The sequence below is a fragment of the Pongo abelii genome, chromosome 4 (genome assembly GCF_028885655.2).
Source record: "Pongo abelii isolate AG06213 chromosome 4, NHGRI_mPonAbe1-v2.0_pri, whole genome shotgun sequence".
NCBI classification, from domain to species: Eukaryota; Metazoa; Chordata; class Mammalia; order Primates; family Hominidae; genus Pongo; species Pongo abelii.
The window spans coordinates 195,945-223,699 of NC_071989.2; the positions used below are offsets into that span (position 1 = coordinate 195,945).

Here is a 27,755-nt window from a genome sequence, read left to right on the forward strand (position 1 = left end):
TGTCCCCACCCCCACTGTGAAGGGGTGGCCTGCCCCTCCACACCTGTGGGTATTTCTAGTTGGGTGGGACAGGAGACTGAGAAAAGAAATAAGACACAGAGACAAAGTATAGAGAAACAATAGTGGGCCCAAGGGACCAGCACTCAGCATACCAAGGACCTGCACTGGCACCGGCCTCTGAGTTCCCTCAGTTTTTATTGATTATTATTTTCATTATTTCAGCAAAAAGGAATATAGTAGGAGAGCAGGGTGATAATAAGGAGAAGGTCAGCAAAAAACATGTGAGCAAAAGAATCTATATCATGATTAAGTTCAAGGGAAGGTACTATGCCTGGACATGCACGTAAGCCAGATTTATGTGTCTCTCCACCCAAACGTCTCAGCAGAGTAAAGAATAACAAGGCAGCATTACTGCAAACATGTCTCACCTCCCGCCACAGGGCAGCTTTTCTCCTGTCTCAGAGTTGAACAAATGTACAATTGGGTTTTACACCGAGACATTCAGTTCCCAGGGGCAAGCAGGAGACAGTGGCCTTCCTCTATCTCAACTGCAAGAGGCTTTCGTCTTTTACTAATCCACCTCAGCACAGACCCTTTACCGGTGTCGGGCTGGGGGACAGTTAGGTCTTTCTCATCCCACAAGGCCATATTTCAGACTATCCCATGGGGAGAAACTGTGGACAATACCCGGCTTTCAAGGGCAGAGGTCCCTGCGGCTTTTCGCAGTGCATTGTGCCCCTGGTTTATTGAGACTAGAGAATAGCGATGACTTTTACCAAGTATACTGTTTATAAACATTTTGTTAACAAGGCACGTCCTGCACAGCCCTAGATCCCTTAAACTTTGATTTCATACAACACGTTTTTGTGAGCTCCAGGTTGGGTCAAAGTGGCTGGGGCAAAGCTACACATTAACAACATCTCAGCAAAGCAATTATTTAAAGTACAGGTCTTTTTCAAAATGGAGTCTCTTATGTCTTCCCTTTCTACATAGACACAGTGACAGTCTGATCTCTCTTTCTTTTCCCTACACCGCTGCCCCGTGTCACCCCCTCCCAGAGTGTGTCCCCACCCCAGTGGCCCCTGTGTCACCCCCTCCCCGAGTGTGTCCCCACCCCAGGGGCCCCCATGTCATCCCACTCCAGGTGTGCCCCCACCCCTGCTGCCCCGTGTCACCCCCTCCTGGAGTGTGTCCCCACCCCAATGGCCCCCGTGTCACCCCACCCCAGCTGCCCCCAGGTCACCCCCACCCAGGTTTGTCTCCATCCCCTTTCTCCTTCTGCCCCTGGTGTGTCCAGGCCCTTCTCTGCCCAGGGCAGGGGTTTGCCTAGGGGTTGGGTACCCAGCATGAGTGCCGTACAGGAGCCTGCCTCCCGGGGGCGTCTCAGGAATGGACGGCCTCCTGCCAAGTGGGCAGATATGGTGACTTCCACCTCCCCACATTCGTCTCTGCCTGCTCTGCAACCACCTAAGTGCTCTCTGCACACTGCAGGCAGTGCCTTACTGGAGCCTCGTCCAGGGACATGAGCGTGATATTGCGGCCAGCTTTTGGAAGCAGGCGGGGAAGGTGCTGGGCCAACATTTTTAATGATTTACTTCTAACTCTAAAGCACAGAGTGGCTGCCACTGCTTTGTGTCTGATTTTTATTGTAAGACTCAGCCGCTGGGCGGCATGGTGACCAACCTTACGGCCCGTGGCAGTGGAGAAGGGCCCAGGGTGCTGGGTGTCCTGAGGCCTGGGATTGGGTGGGGCACACAGGAGCTCACTGGTGTCAGTGGGCGGTGCTGAGGGCACAAGTTCCCAACATCTCCGGCTCCACAGATGCCCAGGGGCTTCCCAAGGAACAGCCCATTCTGATAAGGCCAGCAGAGGCTGGGGAGCAGCACGGGCGGGATCAAGGCCTCCCTCGCCCGTCCTGTGCAGGTCTCGCACTTGCTCCCACTGAACTGATCGGCCCCATCCTGCACGGCCGTTCAGCATTCGCTGGGTCTTTGTCCTCGCCCAGTCTTGTGACTCCAGTCCTGGGTCACATGGCGTCTGTGGCCACACATCCGGCGTCTGCCGGGCCCAGGAGCACACCTGCTGGGTTTTTACGGAGAGCACTTCTGTACCGCAGAAAACACGGCCTCCCACACAAGGCAAGCTAGTGGGAATCAGGCAAAACCATTCAGCAGATGAGAGTGCTGATCCAACCCAGCAAACATCCATGGCGGCTGTAGCTGGGGCTGCTCCTGGCGGAGCCTCAGGGTTCACCTGCTCGGGTCCACCCCGGCTTTCCAGGGCCAGTGGGTGAAGTGAGCATGGTCCCAATGGGGGCCGCCATCTGGAGCCACCGTCTCTGCCTCCCTTGGGTCTTCCACAGCAGCACGGGCTGGTGCAGCTCCTTCAGAACACGGCACTGCTTCCTGTCCACCATCCTGGCAAGGAGTGGGGGCCGTTTTAGGGGCTCCAACTCAAGTCCCTCCTGGCTCAATGACTTGTTCCACAGGTGAGGAAATGATACCCTCACAGGCCAAGGAGATATACGCAGGCCCAGTGGCCCCGTGTGGTGGACGTGGCCCCTCTGTGTGGTGGATGTGGCCCCACTGTGTGGTGGACGTGACCCCTCTGTGTGGTGGACGTGGCCCCTCTGTGTGGTGGACGTGGCCAAGGGCCCTGGAACATCAGGGTTGCTCTCGTCCACCAGCGCTCTCCTGCTCTTCCTCTTCTGAGTTGAGCAAGGCTCCATCATCTGCTGCATGCTGGAGTCACACTATCCATCAGCCCCACACAGCCCCGTGGGTGGGGGCACCGTGCCTGTCCCCCCCCCATCTCGATGCCTGCAGTCACCCCCCGCCCCACCTCTGCCAGCCCAGAGCCCCTCAGCCCAGATCCCGTTCTCTGGCACCACCAGCCCTGACCGTGGGGAGCAGCCACCTCGGAGCTATGGCACAGTGCTGTCAAGAGCAGGACCCCAGCACCCCCACCTCCCGAGGAGGCGCCAGCATCCCACTCCCTGCCTGTCAGTCACCAACCAGCTTCGAGAAGCTCTCCCAGCAGGGATGGGCTCGGTCTCAGTGTCCCTGCTGGAATATTAAACAGAGCCACCTGAGTGCCCCAATGTGGCATTTTCTGCCCATCTGCCTTTCTTTGTTACTCCTCCGTCCTCACCCCACTCTCGGCACCCAGGCCAGGCCCTGCACCTGCTCCTGGAGCAGGACTTGACTCCTCCACCTGGACCAGGCAGGTCATGAAAGTCGGGGCACTGCCTGAGGTCTCTGCCAGATTCCCAGGTGAGGGAGATCTGCTTTCCCCATGGGGTTGGGGTGGCCGTGCTGGCACAAACAGCTCCAGTGAATCTGGAGCTCACCCAGCAGACATCCATGCGGCGGCAGCAGCTCTCAAGGTGCGCTTGTCCTGTGAGCCACAGAGCTACATTCAGGCTCGTCTGGTCCCGCTACCCGACAGCAAGACCCTCGGCCTGCCAGGGGGTCCGCAGCAGATGAGAGGCCTGCGAAGCTGCCACAGAAGCCCTCCGGCTTCCACCACATGCCTGCTGTCCATGGTTGGCTTACTGAAGCCCTTCGTTTTCTCTTTTCAAGATTTCCCATGAAGCTAGCAAAGGCCACAGGCTCGGCAACCCTGATCTTCACTGTTCCCACTCCTTTAGAGACCACGGTATGGTGGAGCCCAGCGCTTCCCTAACTCGGCCGCCCGCTGGAGCAGGCCAGGCAGGGGGCAGGCTCAGGAGCTGTGGGAACCACCCTGTCCCACCGCGTGGCCAGAGAAGCTGGTTTGGGGATTGGCGCGGCTATGCAGAGATATGACACAGAGTGACAAGTACTCCGAGGCCCCTGAGAGTCCCTTATTTGTCTTTCTGGTTCTTCTCTGACATCTAACCTGTGTTCTCCATTCTTGACCTGAAGTTTCATGAGACAGCCTTAAATCCCTCTTTAAGTTTCTAGGCTAGCACGAATCCATCTCTGCTGCTTGCAAACAGAATCCTAAATTAATAGAGAAATACAGCAACTGTTTTGTCAAACCCACCATAAAGAGAGGAGCCTTTTCAGCCTCAACCTATAAAACCCAGCGCAGTTACTCACACAGGTCAAGGCAGACGGAGCAAGCCCAGCACTTTCTACACAGCAGGCTGCCCCCATCACAGCCAGCCAGTGTCTACACAGCAGGCTGCCCCCATCACAGCCAGCCAGTGTCTAGGGCAGCTGCCTCCCCAAACACCCTGGCTCCTCCCAACATCGCACGGGCTGTTCTCATGCTGGAACAAGACACCTCGAGGAGGAAGCAGCTGCCACTCATGGCTGCACACACTGCAGTTTGGTCTCTGCAATGTCAAAGGAGCAGTCTTCAGACCTGCTTTTATGTAGCGAACCTAATATGTGAAAGTAACTAGAAAGCCGTTTCTCCCTTCTCCTTAAAGAGATGATCTTAGTACACTATGAAGCAATCACTTTTTAAACAATCCAACATAGAAATAGTCTGTTACACATTTTAATTAGACATAACTTCTCTTTGAACGAACACACAGATCATTTGGTGAAGTTTTTCCGTTGAAACGCCCCATAATTGGTGCAAGGTTTGCAGAACAATTTTGTCCTTATGAAATTAACACCTGCCAGTTCACACATACACACACATATGCACACATATGAAATATATATGCGAATTATATATCCTTATGGATGAATGTTAACAAAGGAGGAAAAAGCGCATCTACCAAATGAGCTGACCGGACTACGGAAGAGAAACGCTGCCTCTTCAGTTTTGTTTTTGGAATGTCCAGGTCAATTGTGATGCCTTCGAACTTCATTCCAAAGTCAAGTGTGAAGCAAGCGAAATTAGAAAGTACAATCTCAACGCCTCCCCACAAAAGTCCTTCCTTTTTAAGCCACTGCAACCTCATATACAATGTTCACTACAGACAAGGACTACAGTGGCTGCCCCTCCTCCGCCCTGCAGCAAGCCCTCCTCTCCCCAAGGAAACTGGAACTGCTTGCAAAACCTAGGATCTCCCAGAGCTCCACTCCTTACCCCAAAGGGTCCTCTCTGCCTTGCTGGCTCACGGTTTTACAGTGACTGTGACCTCCAAGAAAACAGCAGGACAAATAATGCTTGACTCTGTCGCTACAAATTCAGCACACACACCAAGCAGCACAATTACCCTTTTTTGCAACTTTAAACCACTTCAGTTGAGGAGCGTTCCGCTGTGAGCTCACCTTTCGGTACATGTGTGGAGTTACCAAATGGCACAGCACTGTGTAACTATCCCAAATCGACCACAATCCATTTCAAAAGAGGGTGGTGTCACATCAACACTCAAACTTGCTGATGGAAGGCAGCCAGGCCACACAAACACGAACTAATATCAACCCTATGGAAAGAGCATCTTCTGGCCAGGTGTGGAGGCTCACACCCGTAATCCCAGCACTTTGGGAGGCTGAGGCAGGTGGATCACCTGAGATCAGAAGTTTGAGGCCATCCTGGCCAACATGGTGAAACCCTGTCTCTACTAAACATACAAAAATTAGCCCGGCATGGTGGCAGGCGCCTGTAGTCCCAGCTACTCGGGAGGCTGAGGCAGGCGAATTACTAGAACCTGGGAGGTGGAGCTTGCAGTGAGGCGAGATTGTGCCACTGCACTCCAGCCTGGTGACAGAACGAGACTCTGTCTCAGAAAAAAAAAAATGCTCGTCTTCCTAACTCTGCAGGACCGGGTCAGTGGGTCAGTGTCCACACCAGCTTGAAGGCTCTGAACATATCTATCTCACTATAGAAGGAAGCCAGGCTGACAGCACACTGGACATTAGAAACAGGATGAAGATTAACAATTTGCCTCAAAAATCATTCACCTACAAAGCAGCTGACTGTATTTTCTTCATTTAAAGACAAACACAGAGTGATTCACACAGGGACACCCAGCAGACTGGATTGCCGCAGGAATGGAGCCTGCACCGCTCTTTAGGCAGGGGTCTGACGCATCAGGAAGTATAAACAACGAGAGGAAGAGTTTCGTCCAGATTTACTGAAAAAATGACTTTTTAGGGGCCGGGTGCAGTGGCCCACGCCTGTAATCCCAGCGCTGTGGGAGGCCGAGGCGGGGGCGGTGGATCACCTGAGGTCAGGAGTTCGAGACCAGCCTGGCCAACATAGTGAAACCCCGTCTCTACTAACAAAACAAAAATTAGCTGGGTGTGGTAGCGCACGCCTGTAATCCCAGCTACTCAGGAGGCTGAGGCAGGAGAATCGCTTGAACCCAGGAGGTGGAGGCTGTAGTGAGCTGAGATCGCGCCATTGCACTCCTGCCTGGGTGACAGAGATTCCCTCTCAAAAAATAAAAAATGAAAATAAAAATGACTTTTTCTCAGATAAAGCAATGGTGGTAGAGCAGAAAGGCATGCTAGCAGCCATTGAAGAAGAGAAGCATCTGAGCACCCTTAGCAGGGGTGAGCGCCGAGAGCAGAGCATGGCAGGAGGCCCGTGTCTGTTGCAGGCATCACATGTTGGCTCTGAGCCCGCCTCTGCCGCGCTCAAGGGGTTCCAAGGATTTCAAACAACGCATGAGGGTAAAGCGTGTACAGCTCAGGGTGTAACATGCACTCCATGAATAGTGGCTCTCATATTGCCACGTGGGCTCTATAAGCTTTAGGATTTTTAACAGTTTCTCGTATTCCTGTACAGACAAGCAGGAGGGGAGAACACGGCCCTTGAAAGCAGATGGACAACCTGCTCCCGCTCCTGCCTCGCCACCCACTATCAAATCACTGCACACAGACGGCCCTTGAAAGCAGATGGACAACCTGCTCCCGCTCCTGCCTGGCCACCCACTATCAAATCACTGCACACAGACGGCCCATGAAAGCAGATGGACAACCTGCTCCCGCTCCTGCCTGGCCACCCACTATCAAATCACTGCACACAGACGGCCCTTGAAAGCAGATGGACAACCTGCTCCCGCTCCTGCCTGGCCACCCACTATCAAATCACTGCACACAGACGGCCCATGAAAGCAGATGGACAACCTGCTCCCGCTCCTGCCTGGCCACCCACTATCAAATCACTGCACACAGACGGCCCTTGAAAGCAGATGGACAACCTGCTCCCGCTCCTGCCTGGCCACCCACTATCAAATCACTGCACACAGACGGCCCTTGAAAGCAGATGGACAACCTGCTCCCGCTCCTGCCTGGCCACCCACTATCAAATCACTGCACACAGACGGCCCTTGAAAGCAGATGGACAACCTGCTCCCGCTCCTGCCTCGCCACCCACTATCAAATCACTGCACACAGACGGCCCTTGAAAGCAGATGGACAACCTGCTCCCGCTCCTGCCTGGCCACCCACTATCAAATCACTGCACACAGACGGCCCTTGAAAGCAGATGGACAACCTGCTCCCGCTCCTGCCTCGCCACCCACTATCAAATCACTGCACACAGGTTACTCACGGTTCTGGAGAAAAGGTATCTGGGCTCAGACTGGCTCCAACACTATTACCTGCGTGACCTCAGGCAGGTTAGCTCTTCCACATCTCTGTAAAGTGAGGTGTGTGGGGACAAATTCACACAGCAGGCCCAAGACTGTGTCCTACCAGGGCCTGTGTGCAAGGCTGGCCCTTGACTGACATCTGGGAACTCGGATTCTGGGAGACTTCCCAGCACCATTAACTCCTATGAGTGGCTCTGTGACCACAGTGCTTGTGCACACGGTACAGACCACGCCAAACCCACCCTCCTTCTGGACAAGTCGGGAATTCCCACACAGGCCAGGCAGAGGGTACCACATTACCAGCCCTTAGCAGAAGCCCCGGGTGCTGAGTTTCCAGTGAGCTTATTCTTAGTTAGGTGTGTTCTGTATGACTCCAGGGAGTGGATCCTGGGGCGTCCACACGTGGCTCCTCTGAGCGCCACCCACACACCCTCTCCCTTTGCTGATTCTGCTTTGTGCTGAGTACAACCCTGTGCTGAGTCCTGTGAGATCTCTCAGCAGGTCACGCAACTGGGGGCTGGCCTTGGGGCACCTCCGCAAAGAATAATAGTAATACTCACTTCACAGGATTCGACTGAGGATTCCATGAGTGAATAGGTATACAGGCTCAATTCCCAGTAGCTATGTGTGACACGGGGTGTTAAGTGCCTGTCTACCTTGTTGGCTGCAGTAAACAATGAAATAATACATATAAAAATATTTTGTAAAGAGTGAAGAATTACACAAATAAAAAGTAGCATTATTACTTATAAATAGCAAGTATTTTGAGTATATATTATTGCTAATAAATATCTGCTTGCTGAAACAGACACAAGCCAAATTCCAAACACACATTAGGTAACAACTGGATACAACAAACACACATTAGGTAACAACTGGATACAACAAACACACATTAGGTAACAACTGGATACAAGAAACACTTGGTATTTCCCCTTTATGGAGTGAGAGAGATCTTTAAAATATAAACCCTTGATAATATAATATTACTACTTTCTATTATCTGTTATGCAGTTCTATACATTATCTGACAAATTCTTAACGTAATCTGGTAACAGAGAAAAATAATTTGAGGAGAAAGTATTTAGGGAGTGATGAAACAGACAGAAAATTACTTGTGGTAAGGACGAGTATTGTATTTGACTTTTTAAAAAACCATTTTTACCCTGGAGCTAAAATACGAGGTTACACTGTTCTGCTTAATACAATACTGGCAGCCTAAAAATGCTTCAAGAAACCATATCCCCAACAGTGGCAGAGCATCAGGAGGAGACCCTCTATCTCTGAGGCTTCGGTGCACTTCTGCTCAGAGGGTGGCAGGAGTGGAGGTTGCTGCTGAAGGGTGATGGTGTGGCCATGACACGGGCAGCACGGGAACGGAAGACGCCGGACACCCAGAAGGCGCATGACTGCCTGGCCTCGAGTCACTAAAAGCAGTTTGATTTCACTCTTGTCTTACTTTTCTAGTATGGCTTCCTCTACTCTCTTAAACTTCTTCAGTTCGACAACTAGTTCCCAGTATTTGAGATAGAGCCACATGAGTCTGCCATTCTGGCGTTTGTTGGTGTTCCAGACATCACCACAGTATGTATCATGCTGAAATATGTCGGTGAGACCGGCTGCCATCTCTAGGTCAGCAGCGACGGGGTCGACGGACGCTCGCACCAATAAGCTCTTCTCTATCTCCAGCCGCTTGCTGCGAGGAAGAAACAGACTGCAGTAGATACTCTGTCTTTCTGTGAGAACAGCTTCAAATTCTTTCAGCAAAAGCCTGGCTCTTCTTTGCCAGTTTTCTTCCTTTTGCACGCAGCTCAAATACGCACTTCTCAAAGGCTGCACCTGTCTTTTCTCTTGCATCACCTGGGCCCGTTCCTGTTCCAGAAGCTTCTTTTCTTCTACCAACTTGCGTCCCTGAGAAATAAGGGCTTCTCGGTAACTAGCGGTTCTGTTTCGTTCCTTTTCGAGTTCCAAGGACAACTGAGCGACAGCACGCCGATTTTCTGAGATCATGGCGTGGTACTTGGCTTCCAGATCCTGTTGAAAAGCAGCAGTTCTCTGACGGTAGGCTTCTCTCTCTTTTTCTACTTCTTTCTGGGACTCCCTAGACCAAATCCAACCTGACATGAATGGAGAAAAATACACGTAATGAAAAAGTTAGGGCTGAAGTTCTATAATCCTCACTTAAATCATGAGGCAGCTAAGGATAGTGTTTCAGTAAAAGCTTAAGACCTCAGCCGTACCAAGAAGATCACTTCTATGTGAAAATGTGTAAAAGGCCAAGTTCTTATCTTAAAACCAGGTAAGGGCTGGGTGACCAAAAGACCCTAACCCTAACCCTTTCCGTCTTCTAATTGTTGCTAAGAAGATCTACCACTGCTTTTTTTCTCCTCTCAAACCCACCACCATTTGCCTGCTCTGGCTCCAGTACAATTGGCAAAGTTTAAAATATTTGGGTCGGCTTCAACTACCGTTGGCCAGGTTCTTATAAAAGTTGTATTTAGCTTTGCCTGGTGGCGACTAGTAAACGGCCTGAGTTTGAGACACTGCTTATGTTCTGATAAGGACACATAAAAACAAAGTGGGTTAAGAAGTTCAGCCTCAAGACACAGTGGGCCTCTTTCCTCAAACTGGAGACTGCTGGAATCTTACAAAAACGGGACGGGGATTGCTGGGAGGCTGGAGAGGGCACTGTCTGGCTCTGCCCCCGACACCAAGGAGCAGCAGGGCTGGCCTGCGCTGCAGAGAAATCCAGTGCCTCTAAGACCTGATGACCCACAGAGCCTGCTGGCCAGCAGGCACCTGGCTCCGGATGGAGTCACCAACTCTTTGTCCATCCCACAAGTTAAGAGTTGGGTGTGTTTCAACAATAAAAAAAAAAGACCGTGTGATAACAGTTCCATCCACATTCCGAACTGATGCTATTGCTCAATAATTTCATACATGTTGGAGCAACTACATGCTACGAATTTGTTTTTCCAAACAGCGATGTGTTCTGCTTGTACATTCTAAAAGCAGCACAGAGTTGAGTCTTCTGGAAAACAGGATTGTTTGGCAAATTTTCAAAGCCCAAGGCCCCAAAAGCCACTGAGAGCAGCAGTCTGGGTTCCCTTGTGTGCTTCTATCCTGTAACCCCTCCCCCACGAACTGTGGGACTCCCTCGTCTGCAGCCCCTTCTAGAACCACTGGAGTTTCTATCAACTTTAATGGTTCTCTTCCTCCTTCCGCTGCCTCCCCCAACCCAGGTGGTGTCCCTGACATTCAATTCTTTTCTTCCGGGTCACTAATGGTCACCTTTTTCTTCCAGGTCATTAATGGTCACCTTTGTTTTTCTCCCGGGTCATGAATGACCTTTGTGGGAGCAATTCCATAACAGCAAGATTTCCATTAGCCTGAAAGCCAGTCTCCCTTGGATATGCTGTTGACACTTCACTGCATAAGCACAAAACCAAACTCATCTTTCCTCAACCAAAAATAGCTGCTAGTCCTACTTCAGATGACAACTCAAACTCACGTCACCTTTATCTCCTCCCTTTGACGAGAGCTCACTGGCAGGGGCCTGACCAGGAAAGAAGCTGTTACAACGTCACTTGATAAGCACTGAGGGGTTTGCAAAGGTATGTGAGGAGAGAGAAGGGAAGGCTCATCTGGTTTTGGTGAAGTCAAGAACGGCTTCCTAAAAAGGTGAATGAACAAAGTCTAGAAGGCTGAAGGCTGAGCAGAAGCTGCAAGGAAAAGTCACCCAAAATTAAACGAGCAAGGCAGGCGAGAGCATCGGAGAGCGAGAACTTCCAGGAGCCAGATGTACCTGGGGACAGGGCTTATGTCAATGACAAGCTAGAGCTGCCTCTGGAAAGTCACAGGTGCCAAATGCGAGGGGCCTCCAGGAGACCCGGACAAGGAGCACGGGATATGCTCTGCAGCCACAAGGAGTCAAAGGAATTAATGTGACTTAAGAGCATCCAGGAGGTGTGGAGGGCTGAAGGTGTGGAGGGCTGGAGGTGGGGCTGGGAGGGATGGGTCTGGGAGGGGTGGGGCCGAATCAAGAGGAGACAGGGAGCTGCTCCCTGATACAATCTGGGGGCGATCTCAGTCGAGTCACATCATCGACACATCAAACCACTGGAAAACTAACACAGACAATGACGCATACGATTAAACGTCAGACCCCTACCATACAGGCTGTGGTTACTGGGAAGTTTTTGGCTGGACGGGGAGCCAGGCAGGGGAGGCTACAGGCAGCTTTGCAGAGGAAAGTGTGGCAGGACAGGCTGGGTGTCAGGAAAACCTGAATTCCGAGTCTGACCTGACAGACTGTGGGCACATGCAACTTTTCAAAGCCTGTTTCCGGTGAGACTCCTGCTTCTGGGAAGACGGAGTAGACGTCCTCCCTATTCTTCTTCTAAGTAAACTAAAAATCCTGGACATCATCTGTAAAACAAGATGACTCTGAAAGGTGGAGAGAAGGCAGACTAGCTTGCGTCCTTGGGACCCCAGGAACAACACGGGGGCAAGTCCTCTAGATTTTCATTTTGCCTCATAGATCCCAGACTTGGAGCTGAAGACACAGTCAATTGGAAATCTCAACGGATGCAGACAAAAAAAGAAACTCCAACAAAGCTTGCTGTCTCTGCCCAAAGGACCACGATAGAGGCCTGGCAAGAGAGAAAATGTGCCGACAGTAATCACTCTACATCAGCCAAATAACACAGAAAAAACTGCACCCCCACCTCCACCCACATGAGCAAAGGCTGGATGGAGCTGAGGCTCCCACTCCCACCCAGCGGCAAACACAGGGAGAGGCTGACTGTGTTCTCTCTCAGGTCAGGGACTGTCCAACAGAGTCCCAGAAGCTCCAGCTAGTGCCGGAAGGCAAGACAAGAAATCAAAGGCAAACAGGCTGGAAAGAAGAAATACAACTAAAGTCTTATTCCTTATTAACAAAATTAACTCAAATGGGTAAGGGCTTAAATGTAAAATGTAAAACTAAAACTTTAGGGAGAAAAAACCTTCAGGATCTAGGGCTAGGCAGAATTCTTAGACTTTCCACAAAAAGCATGGTTCCTAAAAAGAAACAATGATAAGCTGCCCTTCATCAAAATTACAACTTTCACACTGCAAATGCCCCTATGAAGAGAATGAAAAGACAGGCTACAGACTGGGAGAGGATACTTGCAAGCCACATATGCAACTAAGGACTAGAATATAAGACATATTAACAATTCTCAAAACTCAACATTAAAAAACAAACAGTCCTATTAGGGAATGGCTGAAAGGCAAGAATACTAATTTCATCAGGAGGATACGCGGATGGCAATGAGCACGTGAAGAGGTGCTCGACATCACACCCTCCGGCCACGATGAGAAAAGATGCTCAACACTGCACACTGGAGCCGCAACGAGACAGCACTGCACACCCATCAGGATGGGGCAGACGGGACAGCAGTGTGAGCACGCGGAGATGCTCGACGTCGCACACTGGAAGCACAACGAGACAGCACCACACACCCATCAGGATGGGCAGACAGGACAGCAGTGTGAGCACGCGGAGATGCTCGACGTTGCACACTGGAAGCACAACGAGACAGCACTGCACACCCATCAGGATGGGGCAGACGGGACAGCAGTGTGAGCACGCAGAGAAGCTCGACGTCGCACACTGGAGCCGCAACGAGACAGCACTGCACACCCATCAGGATGGGCAGACGGGACAGCAGTGTGAGCACGCGGAGATGCTCGACGTCGCACACTGGAAGCACAACGAGACAGCACCACACACCCATCAGGATGGGCAGACAGGACAGCAGTGTGAGCACGCGGAGATGCTCGACGTTGCACACTGGAAGCACAACGAGACAGCACTGCACACCCATCAGGATGGGGCAGACGGGACAGCAGTGTGAGCACGCGGAGAAGCTCGACGTCGCACACTGGAGCCGCAACGAGACAGCACTGCACACCCATCAGGATGGGGCAGACGGGACAGCAGTGTGAGCACGCGGAGAAGCTCGACGTCGCACACTGGAGCCGCAACGAGACAGCACCGCACACCCATCAGGATGGGGCAGACGGGACAGCAGTGTGAGCACGCGGAGAAGCTCGACGTCGCACACTGGAGCCGCAACGAGACAGCACCGCACACCCATCAGGATGGGGCAGACGGGACAGCAGTGTGAGCACGCGGAGATGCTCGACGTCGCACACTGGAAGCACAACGAGACAGCACCACACACCCATCAGGATGGGCAGACAGGACAGCAGTGTGAGCACGTGGAGATGCTCGACGTCGCACACTGGAAGCACAACGAGACAGCACTGCACACCCATCAGGATGGGCAGACGGGACAGCAGTGTGAGCACGCGGAGATGCTCGACATCGCACACTGGAGCCGCAACGAGACAGCACCGCACACCCATCAGGATGGGGCAGACGGGACAGCAGTGTGAGCACGCGGAGAAGCTCGACATCGCACACTGGAAGCACAACGAGACAGCACCACACACCCATCAGGATGGGCAGACGGGACAGCAGTGTGAGCACGCGGAGAAGCTCGACGTCGCACACTGGAAGCACAACGAGACAGCACCACACACCCATCATGATGGGGCAGACGGGACAGCAGTGTGAGCACGTGGAGATGCTCGACATCGCACACTGGAAGCACAACGAGACAGCACCGCACACCCATCAGGATGGGCAGACGGGACAGCAGTGTGAGCACGCGGAGATGCTCGACGTCACACACTGGAAGCACAACGAGACAGCACCACACACCCATCAGGATGGGCAGACGGGACAGCAGTGTGAGCACGCGGAGAAGCTCGATGTCGCACACTGGAAGCACAACGAGACAGCACCACACACCCATCAGGATGGGCAGACGGGACAGCAGTGAAACACCAAATACTGACCAGGCGGAGAAACCAATCGACTCTGCATTGCTGGTGAGAACCTAAAACGGTGCAGCCACTTGGGAAACATTTCAGCCCTTTCTTAAAAAACTAAACGTGCAACCTCCATAAAACCCAGTAATTTCACTTCCGGCCCTTTATCCCAGAGAAATGAAAACTTACATCGACACAAAAACCTACACAAGAATGTTTATGAGAGCTTTATTCATAACAGCTGAAAACCAGAAAGGACCCAGATGTCTTTCAGTGGTTAAACACACTGTGGTATGTCCATGTCATAAAACACGACTCAGCAATGAAACTATCTATGAACTACTGATACAGCAACAATCTGCATGGACCTCAGGGGGTTATGCTGAATGAAAAAAGTCAACCCGAAAGGTTATATACTGTTTGATTCCATTTACATAACATTGTTGAAATGACAAAGTTCTGGAGATGAAGAACAGATCAGTAGCTGCCGGGGGCTGTGGAGGGAGGGGCGGTACACAGGGCAGCACGTGAGGCCCCGGGGATTGGGGTATCTTGACCGCATCCTGGCAGATGTCTTGGCTGTGACACTGCAGTATCGTTTTGCAGATGCTTCCACTGGGGAAAGCTGGGTAGAGGGGACATGGGCTCTCTGCATTACTGATGACAACTGCATGTGATTTACATGACACCAAAATAAAATGTTTAATTAAAAGAAACTGAGTTGGGCTCAGTGAACTCAACCAGTCCCTTTCAGCTCTAAGACTATGTTTTCTAGGTCAGGGGAGGAAACAGGAAGTACAGGAACGCTAGAGGGGAGAAAGCACGGAGAGATAGGAAAAGCACGGAGAGAGAGATGGGGAAAGGGGAATCAGGAAGACCGAGAGAAAAGGGAAAGCAGAATGACAGAGGAGGTGTGAAGAGAGAGAAGCCCGCTGGAGCGCTGAAATACTGAATATTCTCCCTGGGGAGCTACTCAGGGTAAGAATTTCTCCAGGGACTGCTCTTTCAGACAAGCACAATTACATACATTTCTATGTTATGTTAAGTAAAAATCTAGTAACTGGGCTGGGCACGGTGGCTCACACCTGTAATCCCAGCACTTTGGGAGGCCAAGGCGGGCAGATCACGAGGTCAGGAGATCGAGACTGTCCTGGCCAATATGGTGAAATCCCATCTCTACTAAAAATACACAAATTAGCTGGGCGTGGTGGTGGGTGCCTGTAATCCCAGCTACTCGGGAGGCTGAGGCAGGAGAATCACTCAAACCAGGGAGCTGGAGGTTGCAGCAAGCCGAGATCGCGCCCTTGCACTCCAGCCTGGCGGCAGAGCAAGACTCCATCTCAAAAAAAAAAAAAAATTCTAGTAAATGAAGCAAGTGATCAGGACAAAACTAGCCTCTCATCAATAAATCAATCAATAGCGCTTATCAAGTATTCATATGTCTGTTTCTTCTTCTAGACTACACTAGGGGCTGGTTAATGCTCTTATGTGCAATAGAACCTCAAACACTTCGTAACACACCTTTGGAGAATCCTTACAAGAACGCCAAGTTAACAATTATCTCTGACCACACTACCTCAGCAAAAAACCAGGAAGAAAAAATAAAATATTCTTCAACCCTTTTCAGGGACAGAAAGCATCATCTCAGAAAGCATCATTTCAAAAGTCCAAGAAGGGAAGGTAAGAATTTCAAAAGTGAAAGTTATCATGAAAGGCTATAAAAGCTGGAGGTGAGTCTGAAAAACAAATGGAAAATGAGTCACTTCAGGGCCTCTCCCAGCCTCAAAGCCAATTAATTATTACATTAGTAAGAGTAATTTTAAGCCTTCCAATCCACTCACCCTAGCCACAGGCAACAGTAGCCTCTCCAAGTGTTAAGTGTTTTTTTCCCAAGCCTGCAGGCGGATGAGCTTTTTACATGGCAGCCCCTTAGGATTGGATGTGGACCTGCCCTGTCTTTCACCAAGAAGCAAGCACTGTGCAGATCACTGAATCATAAAAACCACCTGCTCTTACCAGCCTCCTCTTCTTCTACAGCAAAACTTCTGACCTGAGGCATCGAAGCAGATAAAAAGCCACTACATAAAATGTATCGCTACAACTAGAGGGCAGTTTTGCCTTTCTTCCATTCAATTATTCAGTTTCTCATGCTCCTAAGTGCCAGCCCAGAACTATGGAATGTGAAGAGACACAAAACCCACCCCTCTGCATTAGTGAATTCCTTGTGTGGTGGGGATGTGAAGTCTGCATGTGACTGACAGTTCCCCAAAGTGGTGCCAAGTCGATCTAAACTAGACAGAATTTCTGGCCAGGCCAAGCAGAGATTTCATGGATGAAGTCTCCCAAAGACTGATTTCCTAAACATTAAACATCACTTTTTTCTCTTTTTCTTTTTTTTTTTTTTTTTAAACCCTGTTGCTCAGGCTGGAGGGCAAGCGGTGCCATCTCCACTCACTGCAGCCTCGACCTCCCAGGCTCCACTGATCTTCCTACCTCAGCCTCCTGAGTAGCTGGGACTACAGGTGTGCACCGCCACGACTGGCTATTTTTTGTAGAGATGGGGTTTTGCTGTGTTGCTCAGGCTGGTCATGCGATCTGCCCACCTGGGCCTCGCAGAGTGCTGGGATTACAGGTGTGAGCCACCACGCCCAGCCCACTGGTTTCCTTTACACCCATTTTGTTCCCCCAGCAGTCCTTATGAGGGCACCTGAAACAAGGATCCAACTCCCCCAACTTGAGAGCAGCAAAGCCTTGAGAGGGAACTAAGTTATTAAAACCCACCCCACACAAAATGCTTCTAAATGCCTTGGCTGACTTAATCCTTGCAATGTGCTGAGGTTAAGTATGATTATCCATCTCCTGTGAACAGGAAGACTGAGGCTCAGAGGTTAAGTGATTTGCCCACGGTTCACTGCAGGGGATAAAACTCGGCTGTCCCTGGCAGGTCGCAAAGTCACGGCCTTCAGGCTCCCACACCATGCTGCCTCCCTCACCGGGGCTCCACACTCTCAGCCTGGAAAACACGAATTTTAGGAAAATCATGACTTACGAAAAGCAGCCAATCCCAGCATTGGAACCAACAGGGCATAATTCCACCTGCTTCCATCACCACCATCCGCCCTGGAATTAGGCCGGATATTCCAATTTGGGGGATCATTTAGGTTATTCATGAAGATATACCTTGAAGTAAAGAATAAAAACGTTAACTACTTTTATTCAAGAAATTTTTTTTCAGTTTTAACTATGTGCTGCACAGCACTGAGGCCCTACGGGATTCAAAGAAAAAAACAAAACCAGGGCCGGTCGTGGTGTCGCGCACCTGTAGTCCCAGCTACTCGGGAGGCTGAGGCAGAAGAATCGCTTGAACCCAGGAGGCAGAGGTTGCAGTGAGCTGAGGTCGCGCCACTGCACTCCAGCCTGGCGATAGAACGAAACTCCGTCTCAAAAAAAAAAAAAAGAAAAAGAAAAAGGAAAAAAAAAACAACAAGAACTTAGATGAAAGCGACTCACAATCTGGTTGGGGAAAGTGGAGAAAACAGACATGTCTTAAGCATCTGAAGTGCAGGTAGAATCAGGTAAGTTCTCTGGTACAAATATGTTTAAATGTATGGCTGCTGCGATGGTTAATTTTGTATGTCAACTTGACGGTACCATGAGGTGCTCAGATACATGGTTAAGCATTATTTCTGGGTGTGTCTGTAAGAGTGTTTTTGGATGAGATTAGCATTTGAACCTTTAAACCAATTCCTCACATCGCTCCCTTCTATTGGTTGTTTCTCTGGGGAGCCCTCATACAGTTGTATCAAAGATACAGAATCAACTCGATAAAAGTGGGCTGACACCGGACACTTTCATATGAGCTAGGGTTTGAAGACTGAGCAGCATTTTGACAGACAGAGAAAGAAAGGGTCTTCTGATCAGAAGGAAGACTGTGAGGAAGGCAGGGAGGGGTGATGTGGGGAAGGTGCAAACAGTGCTACAAGCTTCTCAGGCCTCCTCGTGGTGGTGATGAATGCGGAGATTACAGAGCTCTCTGCTCCGGGCTCAGCATGCACCCTCCATAGCTAGGCTGGGGGCTAACGTTAGTAAGAATTTACTAATTGAGTACCTACACGAGGTTGCACGTTTTCACAAAGTAGAGTCACTTTAAGTTTGTTTACCTGTGACCTCCACAAACACACACGATTACAAAATAATCAAGGGATGTATAATAAACAAGAGGCCGGAGGCCCCGGGCCGCTCTAGCCCACCTCCGCGGACGAGCGCCGCCCCTCCGACCCCATTCCCCGCGGTCTGGACGTTCAGGCCCTTCGCTCTGGGCGATCCCGGAGAACCACCCACGGGGCTTTAAAAATGTTGGTGCCCAACACCTCCCTGGAACAGGGCCCGCTCTACCTCGGTCGGGGAGCGCGGGACCTCGGTGTTCACCCTAACGCCACCGTCCGCGGGTCCGCTTTGCGCAGGCGCAGCGCCCCCACTCAGCCCCCGCCCCGGGCGTGGCATGGTGCGCAGGCGCGATGTCCCCCACTGCAGCCCCGCTCGACCCCGGCGTGGTGCGCAGGCGCCGTATCCCCCCCCACCCCCCCCGCACCGCTCGACCCCGGTGTGATGCGCAGGCGCAGTCTGCGCAGAGATTGGCGGGACTGCGCGGCGGCGACAACAGACATGTCGGGGGTCAGGGGCCTGTCGCGGCTGCTGAGCGCTCGGCGCCTGGCGCTGGCCAAGGCGGTGAGTCTGTGCCGCGGACCAGGGCGGGGCAGGCGGGGGCCGAGGCGGCGGTAGGAGCGGGACGGTTCCCAGCGGGTCCGAGTGGAGCGGGCCCCGGGTCCCCGCGCCCCCTGTCCCGGGATCGGGAAGGGGCTGAGAGAGCCCTGGGCCGGTGCGAGGGGGAGCCGCGGGGCGGACTCGGGGGCCCGGGGAGCTCGGTCCTTAGTAGGTAGTCCGCGTCCCGGTGAAGGTCACAACCCCACGGGCTTGCTGGGCGTCCCCTCCGCCGCCTTGGTCCGGGCCTGGGGTCCGGCGACCTCGCGGGCTGAGGTAGCCCCTCGCCTCAGTGCCTGGCAGGTGGACTCGGGGAGGAGTCGTGTCTGCCCAAGGTCACCCGGGCGGATAGTGGCCGGTGGCCGCCCTGGTTGGGCCGGGCCTCTGCCGCCCTCTGTGCGGGTTGTCCTGAGGGGCAGCCCGCAGCCCGTGGGTGGGGCCCGCGGGGCGGGTGAAACCGCCTGGGTGGGTGCGAGGAGTGGCCGGGCTCGGCCGGTTGGGCGTCCGGTGGGAAGCGTGGCGCGCCCGAGCTTGGGCTTGCAGTTCCCCTTTCCAGAAAGCGCAAATCTGTGTATGTCCACTTCGAGACCTTGTAAGTTAAGGTCGTGTTTGGTGGTCCTTGTGCCACGAAAAATGTGCCAGTGTTTAAAAGCAGCTGTGCCGGTTTTTAAAACTCAGGCGGAGAGCTCAGCGCACTGACCGGGCGAGGACTCCAGGACCTGTGCTTGCCTGTGCGCTGAGTGCCTGGAGGGCCGGGCTCGGCTTAGTCCAGGATGGTGGTCAGGGTTATACTTCCCTGAGCCCTTGCTCTCTGAGTTTGTCTGAATGTGCCCTCTACGATTGCATCTTCAGAATCGGCCTTCTAGGGTTTTATTTAATCAAGCTAAATTGGATAGGTTTAGTTGTTTGGTTCTTTTAAATGAACTTACCCACCCACCTCCTTAATTACAAAGTAATTTTAAATTGCAGAGTAAAAATTTCAATAGGAACCAAGGCATTCAGCAATATTGATTTGAATTATGCCTGTAATTGTGCAATTTTCTCCTTTTTGAAATAATTATTAAAAATCTCTGAATTAAATGTGAGGATTAGTCATACAGCCATCCTGTCAACATCAGAAAGCATGTAAACGTTCTAGTGTGTTGCTGTGGTTGGTGCTGACTGAGCAGAGACCCCTGCCACATCTTGGGCTTTTAAGAGCTGCTAGGAGGGCGTCCACAAGCAGGAAGGAAAGCCCATGGTCAGTGGGGCTTTTTAGGGGAAATGGTAGCTTGTGATTGGAGAAAAGCTAGAGCTAGTGCCTTTGTCCTCAACCCAGATGGTGCCCGGTGTTCCTTCTGCAGACTAAGACCCTGCCAGCGGCGGAGGCACCTCAGACAACATGGCAAGATAGCAAAATTGAACCAAAATTTAGTCTTGGGTTTTGTAAAAGTCTTTTTATCTTGATGAAGTTAGCTTTTCCTACAGAAATTCTGCCTGCAAGCAGCATATTTATCGGCATTTCAGATAGGCTTTTTTTCCTAAAGAATTGGAGTTTACAAAGGAACAGCATAATCAAAAAATTAGCAGAAAAAAGAAGGAAATTCGTGATAGCCAACTGAGAAATGTGTTTGGAAAACAGATGCTGAGGATAATTTCAGTAAAGTCCAGAGAGAATTTTTTAATCTCATTTTGGCCAGTTCTGTGGTGTTTTGATCATTCTGTATTTACAACTGCTTTCAAGTGACAAACTCATCAGACTTATTTTGCTTTTGGTTTCTTTTTATGGCCCAGTGCACTGACACAGCTTGCAAGCTGTTCAAAAGCAGTTTAATCAGAGAAAAAAGAAAACCAAGAAACTTCAATAGTTACCGAGTTAACTGCTTACTTCAGGTGAAGTTTTTCAAATCCCTTAACATGAACATCCAATATATTGTTCTAGGACAAATTGATTTATTTTCTTTGAATGGATTGTTCTGAATATGTTTAATGGTGTTCTAGAAATACATTATTTAGGCCATTATAGTAGTAAGCTTTTGCTTTGCTTCTTGGGATAATTGTAACAACAATGGCATTCCATTCTGCATTCTTCATGATGTTTTTCCTGATTTATTTGAAAAATTGTGACTTGGTTTTGATATGAAACCTGGATATTAATATTAGTTGGGAGTCTCAGAGATTTTTCCCAAGGGTCTTTAGATAGGGGCAAGTCCAGGATCTAGTGCCAGCCTGCCGACTTGAATCCTCTCTGAGCTTCCATCTTTCCGTGGGGTTAGCAAGGATTCTGTGGGTAATGTTTGAAACCTTTGGTGATGCTCTTGTGAACCAGGGCTCACAGCCTATGCACAGTAACCATGTGTGAACTGAATTTTTTTTTTTTTTTTTTTTTTTTTTTGAGACGGAGTCTCACTCTGTCACCCAGGCTGGAGTGCAGTGGCGCGATCTCGGCTCACTGCAAGCTCTGCCTCCCGGGTTCACGCCATTGTCCTGCCTCAGCCTCCTGAGTAGCTGGGACTACAGGCACCCGCCATCATGCGCGGCTAATTTTTTTGTATTTTTAGTAGAGGTGGGATTTCACTGTGTTAGCCAGAATGGTCTCCATCTCCTGACCTCGTGATCCGCCCGCCTCGGTCTCCCAAAGGGCTGGGATTACAGGCGTGAGCCACCACACCCGGCCGAACTGTATTTTAAGTATCCCTGTTTTTAAAATAATAAACACTAAAATTCTAGTGAGAATAATTACACGCAGTTGTAAAAGAATCAATGAGTACACCCTCCCTCACCCAGTTCATTTTCCCTGAAAGCAATTCCTGTTTCTGTTACTGACTCCTGGTATTTGTAATACCTCTGTTTCTTTAGCGGATATGCAGGTGCATTTTTATCAGTTTTAGACTTCTTGCCTGGAGAGGGGATTTAGTTCACTTAAACTACCCTGCTTCCGCTTCTTCGTGATACAGTCGTGCATTTTTAGGTTCTTCGTTGGCTGCTTTTGTAATTGTGTAGGTTGTACATGCAGATTAGTTTCTTGCTCATGATTTATAGGTGCGTTTTATTAGATGAGGACCCCTTACTTTGCTAGATTTCGGATATTAAAGTCTCTGCACTTTTACTTTCCCCCTCCACCTCCTAATTCAGTCTTCTGAAATTCTGTATTGTTAAGCAAGGTCTGAGTATTCCTTTTAGTTATATGTTCCCCAATTGTTTTCTTAGAGGAAATGTTTGATAGTTTCTCCTAAAAAAATTAATAATTGGCACAAAAGACTAGTTTTGTGTCAAAACTAGTTTTGAGTTTTATCTAAAGACTGAAATTGGCTTAAAGTTGGGCTTTTCAAATTCAAAAATCTGCCCCAGATTAGATTTAGATTCAGAGGGTTAGTGTCCTTTTCCCCAGGGGGATGGCATGATAATTTGTTCAAGATTGTGTTATAGTAGCTGCCCCTTTTAAGCCAGCTCTGTGTGTGTGTGGTGGGGGGTAGGCAGTGGGTATTCCACATCAACATCCTAGAAAGAACGAATAAACATTGAGTGATCTCACTGTTTCCACTTACATTTGGTATAATATACTGTTCTTATTGGTGCTATTACCTATGTTAATAGGGCACTTTACAACATTTTCAAGAACATTTGTATTAAAATTATTTCAAAGACTTCTTTCTTAAAATATGATTTTACCATGCAAAAAATTATGCTAAGGTAGAAGAATATTTGTTCTTTCTCATTCATTTTCTGAAAAAAGAAAAAAGCTGAATTAGCTTATGCCAATAAAAACAGACTAGAAATTGGAGAAATGAAGAAGAATTTTTTATCCCACATAAGAAGTAATTTCTGAATTGCAAGTATTTCTAAATGCTTGAAGACATCCCTCACATCCCCTCTTCTGATTGTATTTATTTCCTAAAGCTTTTTTTTCTTTTCTTTTTTTGGAGACATTGTCTCGCTCTGTTGCCAAGGCCGGTGTGCAGTGGCACAGTCTAGGCTCACTGCAACCTCTGCCTCCTGGGTTCAAGCGATTCTCCTGCCTCAGCCTCCCAAGTAGCTGGGATTACAGGTGCCCGCCACGACACCCAGCTAATTGTTAGTAGAGACGGGGTTTTGCCATGTTGGCCAGACTGGTCTTGAACTCCTGACTTCAGGTGATCCACCCACCTTGGCCTCCCAAAATGCTGGGATTACAGGCATGAGCCACCGTGCCCAGCCCCTAAAACTATTCTTTATGATATTTCTGAGACTATTCAGTGGTCTTCTAAAATGTAGCCAGCAGAATGGAAAACGTATCCCCTAAATGGCTGGCCAACCTTAGCATATGGACAGTGTCACCTCTCTCACACAGAGCCACTGAAAACTAAACACCAAAACCAGTTTTCTTGGGCAAAAGTTCTAAGATGGAAAATTTAAGCAGCAAGATGTGTCAAGTTGTAGATGTTGGCCAGAAAAAAGCCAGGAGCAGCCAGGCAGGGGAGAGTGTGCATCCGACATCCTCCTGTGTGATGAAGGGATGACACCTCGTCCCTCTGGGCTGTCAGCTTTTACTGTTCCAGGATACAGATCTCCTGATTCAGTGTCCAGTGCCTTTTGAACTGACTGCAAGCCCTCATGGACGATTGGAACTGTAATGTGGAAAGGGCTGTGATGGAGCCAGTTAAAATGCTTCATTATTTGCAAAATACCACATACGGTAATACAATATACATGTCTTTCCCCTTCTCCACTAAGTAGCATAAATTTAGACTTTACAGAGGAAGTGTGCCTTTTTCATTTCTTATCTGAGTCAGTGAGTATCCTTTTCGGAAACAAGCTTCATCCTGGTTTTCTAGAGTGCCAAGTCAGGGTGGAAACGAGGACCTGGGGGCTCAGTTGTTCCTTGCCCCTTGGGCTGCCTTCAGGGTTAAGTAGAGGGTCCCAGCTGAGCTCTCTGGATGCACAGGAGCACCTGGGTACATAAGAAGGTGAACGGTTTGCAAGGGGAAATTACTATCCCCCACAGCATTTGTTCCTTCAGGACACTAACCCTCTGGATCTATGTCTTCTGTGTCTCCAGTGGCCAACAGTGTTGCAAACAGGAGCCCGAGGTTTTCACTTCACTGTTGATGGGAACAAGAGGGCATCCGCTAAAGTTTCAGATTCCGTAAGTTCATGCTTTTTGTTCCATTATAAATGATTTTTTTGGCTTAGGGGGTAAGGATCTATACCAGTTTGTTTTCATATGAGTCATAGATATAAGAGAAAAATTTTTCATAGGTATCTAATGCATGCTGAAATTATTTTCAGTGTAATAATACTTAATTGCAAGTACGAATATAAAAATAAATGTTTACATTTTTACTTGTATCTCTTATGTATCTATAAACTAGATTTAAATTTAGATCAAGTAAAGCAATAAATTAAAATGAACAGTATCTGCTGTGATAGATGATAAAATTCCTACTGAAAATAGGATGGTGGGGCCAGTGAACAGTATCTGCTGTGATAGATGATAAAATCCTACTGAAAATAGGACGGTGGGGCCCCTCAGGTGTGGGTTGCTTTGTATTTAGTGTGCCTATTCTCTGTTGAAAAACTGAAACTTGCTGAGAAGTTGTTTTCTTATAAGCTCACAATAGCGACTGAATGCTCCTTGGCACCTTCTCAGGCATAAGCATAGGCACGGCCGTGAAGTAGAGTTGTGGTCCTCAGTCTGATCCCATGGAATAGACCCTCTACCATTCATAGAATCTGATTGTCAGTCCCTTCTCCAGGTGCAAATGTGCCCACCTCTCCCCGCACTGTTCAGGGCTCAGCCCCAGGACAGGATGGAGGCCCTGTGTGCCCAGCAGTTGCTCGTTTTATCTTTGTCAAGCTCTTTCACTGTCACAGGAGTCTTCATGTTTGGCATGGTGGGACATGTGATTGACAGGTGCATTTTTCTTTTCCAGATTTCTGCTCAGTATCCAGTAGTGGATCATGAATTTGATGCAGTGGTGGTAGGCGCTGGAGGGGCAGGCTTGCGAGCTGCATTTGGCCTTTCCGAGGCAGGGTTTAATACAGCATGTGTTACCAAGCTGTTTCCTACCAGGTCACACACTGTTGCAGCGCAGGTAAGAGAAAGGTGCCCCACTGTGCTCCGAGTCCGTGCAGGTCCTGCACAGCCTCACACTTTCTACCTGGGCAGCCTCCTCCTCCTCCCCGTGCTCCAGCCATATGGCCTCTTGCTGTGCCTTGCTCACTCAGCTCACCCTCTCAGGGGTCTCTCCCTGGAGCCTCTTCCCTGAAGACTTTGAACGGTGGGAGCCTTGTTGTCACTCCTAATTCAGACTCCAGTCACACTTGGGTTTTCTCTGACCATCTCGCCTACTGCCCTCCCCACCCACCCCCGCCGCCCCAACACCTTAAGAAAAGGAGATCACCTAAAGAGGAGGAATCAGAATTTAGGTTGGGGAAGAAAAGGGCAAGGGTTTCATTTGTCCCTGTGCTGCTGTCTTCTGGGACTCTCTGAGGGGTAAGACGGCGGTGGGCACACACAGCCAAAGGAAGCAGGGGTACAGGGGAGTGCGACTCTGAGTATGGAGTTTATTACTTGGCAGGAAGCACTTCTAGTCTTTAACACATGCCTGTAAATGCCATTGGGAAGATTTGTTAATAAAATTATCTGGAAAGATTTGTTGAGTACCTTTTCTGTGCCAGATAGGTTAGGTTATAAGCATATTACAGGTAGCCTTTCACTCACTGCTCCAGTCAGCCCTTCCTGGAGTTCCCTGTGTCTCCACCACACAGATGAGGAGACTGAGGCTAAGGGATGGAATCACTGGGCGAGTCAGGGAGGGGTTGCGATCTGGAATCTGTCAGGTCTTGCTGCTCCTCTGCTGAGGTCCGCCCTCACTGGGAGTCACCGCGTGAGTAGTTGGCTTTCTCTGAATCCCCCAGTGGGTGGATTTGGGCCTGGAAGACAAAGTTGGGGCTCCTGTTTGTGGCTTGTAAGGAGTGGTTGGTGTTTCCAGGGAGGAATCAATGCTGCTCTGGGGAACATGGAGGAGGACAACTGGAGGTGGCATTTCTACGACACCGTGAAGGGCTCCGACTGGCTGGGGGACCAGGATGCCATCCACTACATGACGGAGCAGGCCCCTGCTGCCGTGGTCGAGGTGATGGGCGGGAGGCTCTGGGTGCTCTCGTGGTCTGTTTCTAGTACAAAAGAGTCTTAGAAAAAAATGTAAGCAATTGAGGCGGATGTGGCAGCTGAAAGAATGGTGATGAGCAAAGCTCACAAGAAGACTCTTTTTCCATCATGAACTATGCATTATATGTAACAAGAAAACTTCTATTTGATGAAATGTTGACATTTTCGTAAAATAGGTTACTTTGGGTTTGCAGATTTGTATTAAAGTTGTTTAGTGTAGATTAGCTGTGAATATCTTGACTCCTTTAAGGTAATAAGGTTTTTGTTTGTTTTTATCTTTCACAGCTAGAAAATTATGGCATGCCGTTTAGCAGAACTGAAGATGGGAAGATTTATCAGCGTGCATTTGGTGGACAGAGCCTCAAGTTTGGAAAGGGCGGGCAGGCCCATCGGTGCTGCTGTGTGGCTGATCGGACTGGCCACTCACTATTGCACACCTTATATGGAAGGGTAAGGCCACCTCCGGTCCACCTGAGACAGGACACGTAGTGCTGGGGCTTATGGTGACAGCGGGGAATGGGTTAGCGTGCCCAGTGAGTCAGCCAGAGATTGCGTAAAAAGCAGCAGAGAACAGCGGTGTGGGACACATGCAGCGACTGTTGATGTGACAAGACCAGACATGTGCCTTGAGGAGCTGCCCCTAAGGCAATGTGTGACTTCTTGTATCTATTTTGGAAAGTTGAATTGATAATCTTATATACTAGGTTTTAACTTGGGATATGTGACACTCAACATACAAGAACAGAGCAAGCAGGCCAGGCACAGTGGCTCAGGTCTGTAATCCCAACATTTTAGGAGGCCAAGGCAGGAGGATCACTTGAGACCAGAAGTTTGAGACCAGCCTGGACAACATAGCGAGACCCTGTCTCTACAAAAAGTTTAAAAATTAGCTGGGCATGGTGGTAGATGCCTGTAATCCCAGTTACTCAGGAGGCTGAGGCTCCTGGATCACTTGAGACCAGGAGGTTGAGGCTACAGTGAGCCATGTTCGTACCACTGCACTCCAGCCTGGGCAACAGGAGACCCTGTCTCAAAAAAAGAAAAAGAACAGGCCAGGCGTGGTGGCTCACGCCTATAATCCCAGCACTTTGCGAGGCCGAGGTGGGCAGATCACAAGATCAGGAGTTCGAGGCCATCTTGCCTAACACTGTGAAACCCCGTCTCTACTAAAAATACAAAAAAATTAGCCAGGCATGGTGGCAGGCACCTGTAGTCCCAGCTGCTTGGGAGGCTGAGGCAGGAGAACTGCTGAGGCAGGAGAATGGCGTGAACCCAGGAGGCGGAGCTTGCAGTGAGCCGAGATCGCGCCCCTGCACTCCAGCCTGGGCGACAGAACGAGACTCCATCTCAAAAAAAAAGAAAAAAAAAAAAAACGAAAAAGAACAAGTATTTTAAGTCTCTTTTACCACCTCTGAGTTCCTGAATGGATTGGTTTTGTTTGTTTGTTTTGTTTTGTTTTGTTTTTGAGACGGAGTCTCACTTTGTCACCCAGGCTGG

At 49.8% G+C, this 27,755-nt stretch overlaps 2 protein-coding genes across 3 annotated transcripts in view; one reads left to right on the forward strand and one right to left on the reverse strand.

Annotated features, from left to right (window-relative positions):
* Positions 1-176: 176 nt before the first annotated feature.
* On the reverse strand, positions 177-18,882 carry CCDC127 (coiled-coil domain containing 127). Of its 2 annotated transcripts, none has more exons than XM_002815367.4 (3): positions 18,761-18,882; positions 17,415-17,545; positions 177-9,600 (listed from the first exon to the last, which is right to left on the reverse strand). In XM_002815367.4, exons 2-3 carry the CDS (start codon positions 17,533-17,535, stop codon positions 8,939-8,941), a joined length of 783 nt encoding a protein of 260 aa, XP_002815413.1. In that variant the 5' UTR covers positions 17,536-17,545; positions 18,761-18,882; the 3' UTR covers positions 177-8,938. The 2 variants fall into 2 exon arrangements, with proteins under 2 accessions (XP_002815413.1, XP_063580104.1); XM_063724034.1 differs by lacking the exon at positions 18,761-18,882 and adding an exon at positions 17,685-17,800.
* A 108-nt stretch (positions 18,883-18,990) lies between these two features.
* The window catches only part of SDHA (succinate dehydrogenase complex flavoprotein subunit A), a gene marked incomplete at its 5' end in the record, with an annotated part of 30,764 nt that continues 21,999 nt past the window's right edge, over positions 18,991-27,755 (forward strand). The window contains 5 exon segments of the mRNA NM_001133161.1: positions 18,991-19,093; positions 24,144-24,230; positions 25,018-25,179; positions 26,080-26,223; positions 26,544-26,708. Coding sequence (NP_001126633.1) covers positions 19,031-19,093; positions 24,144-24,230; positions 25,018-25,179; positions 26,080-26,223; positions 26,544-26,708 — 621 coding nt within the window.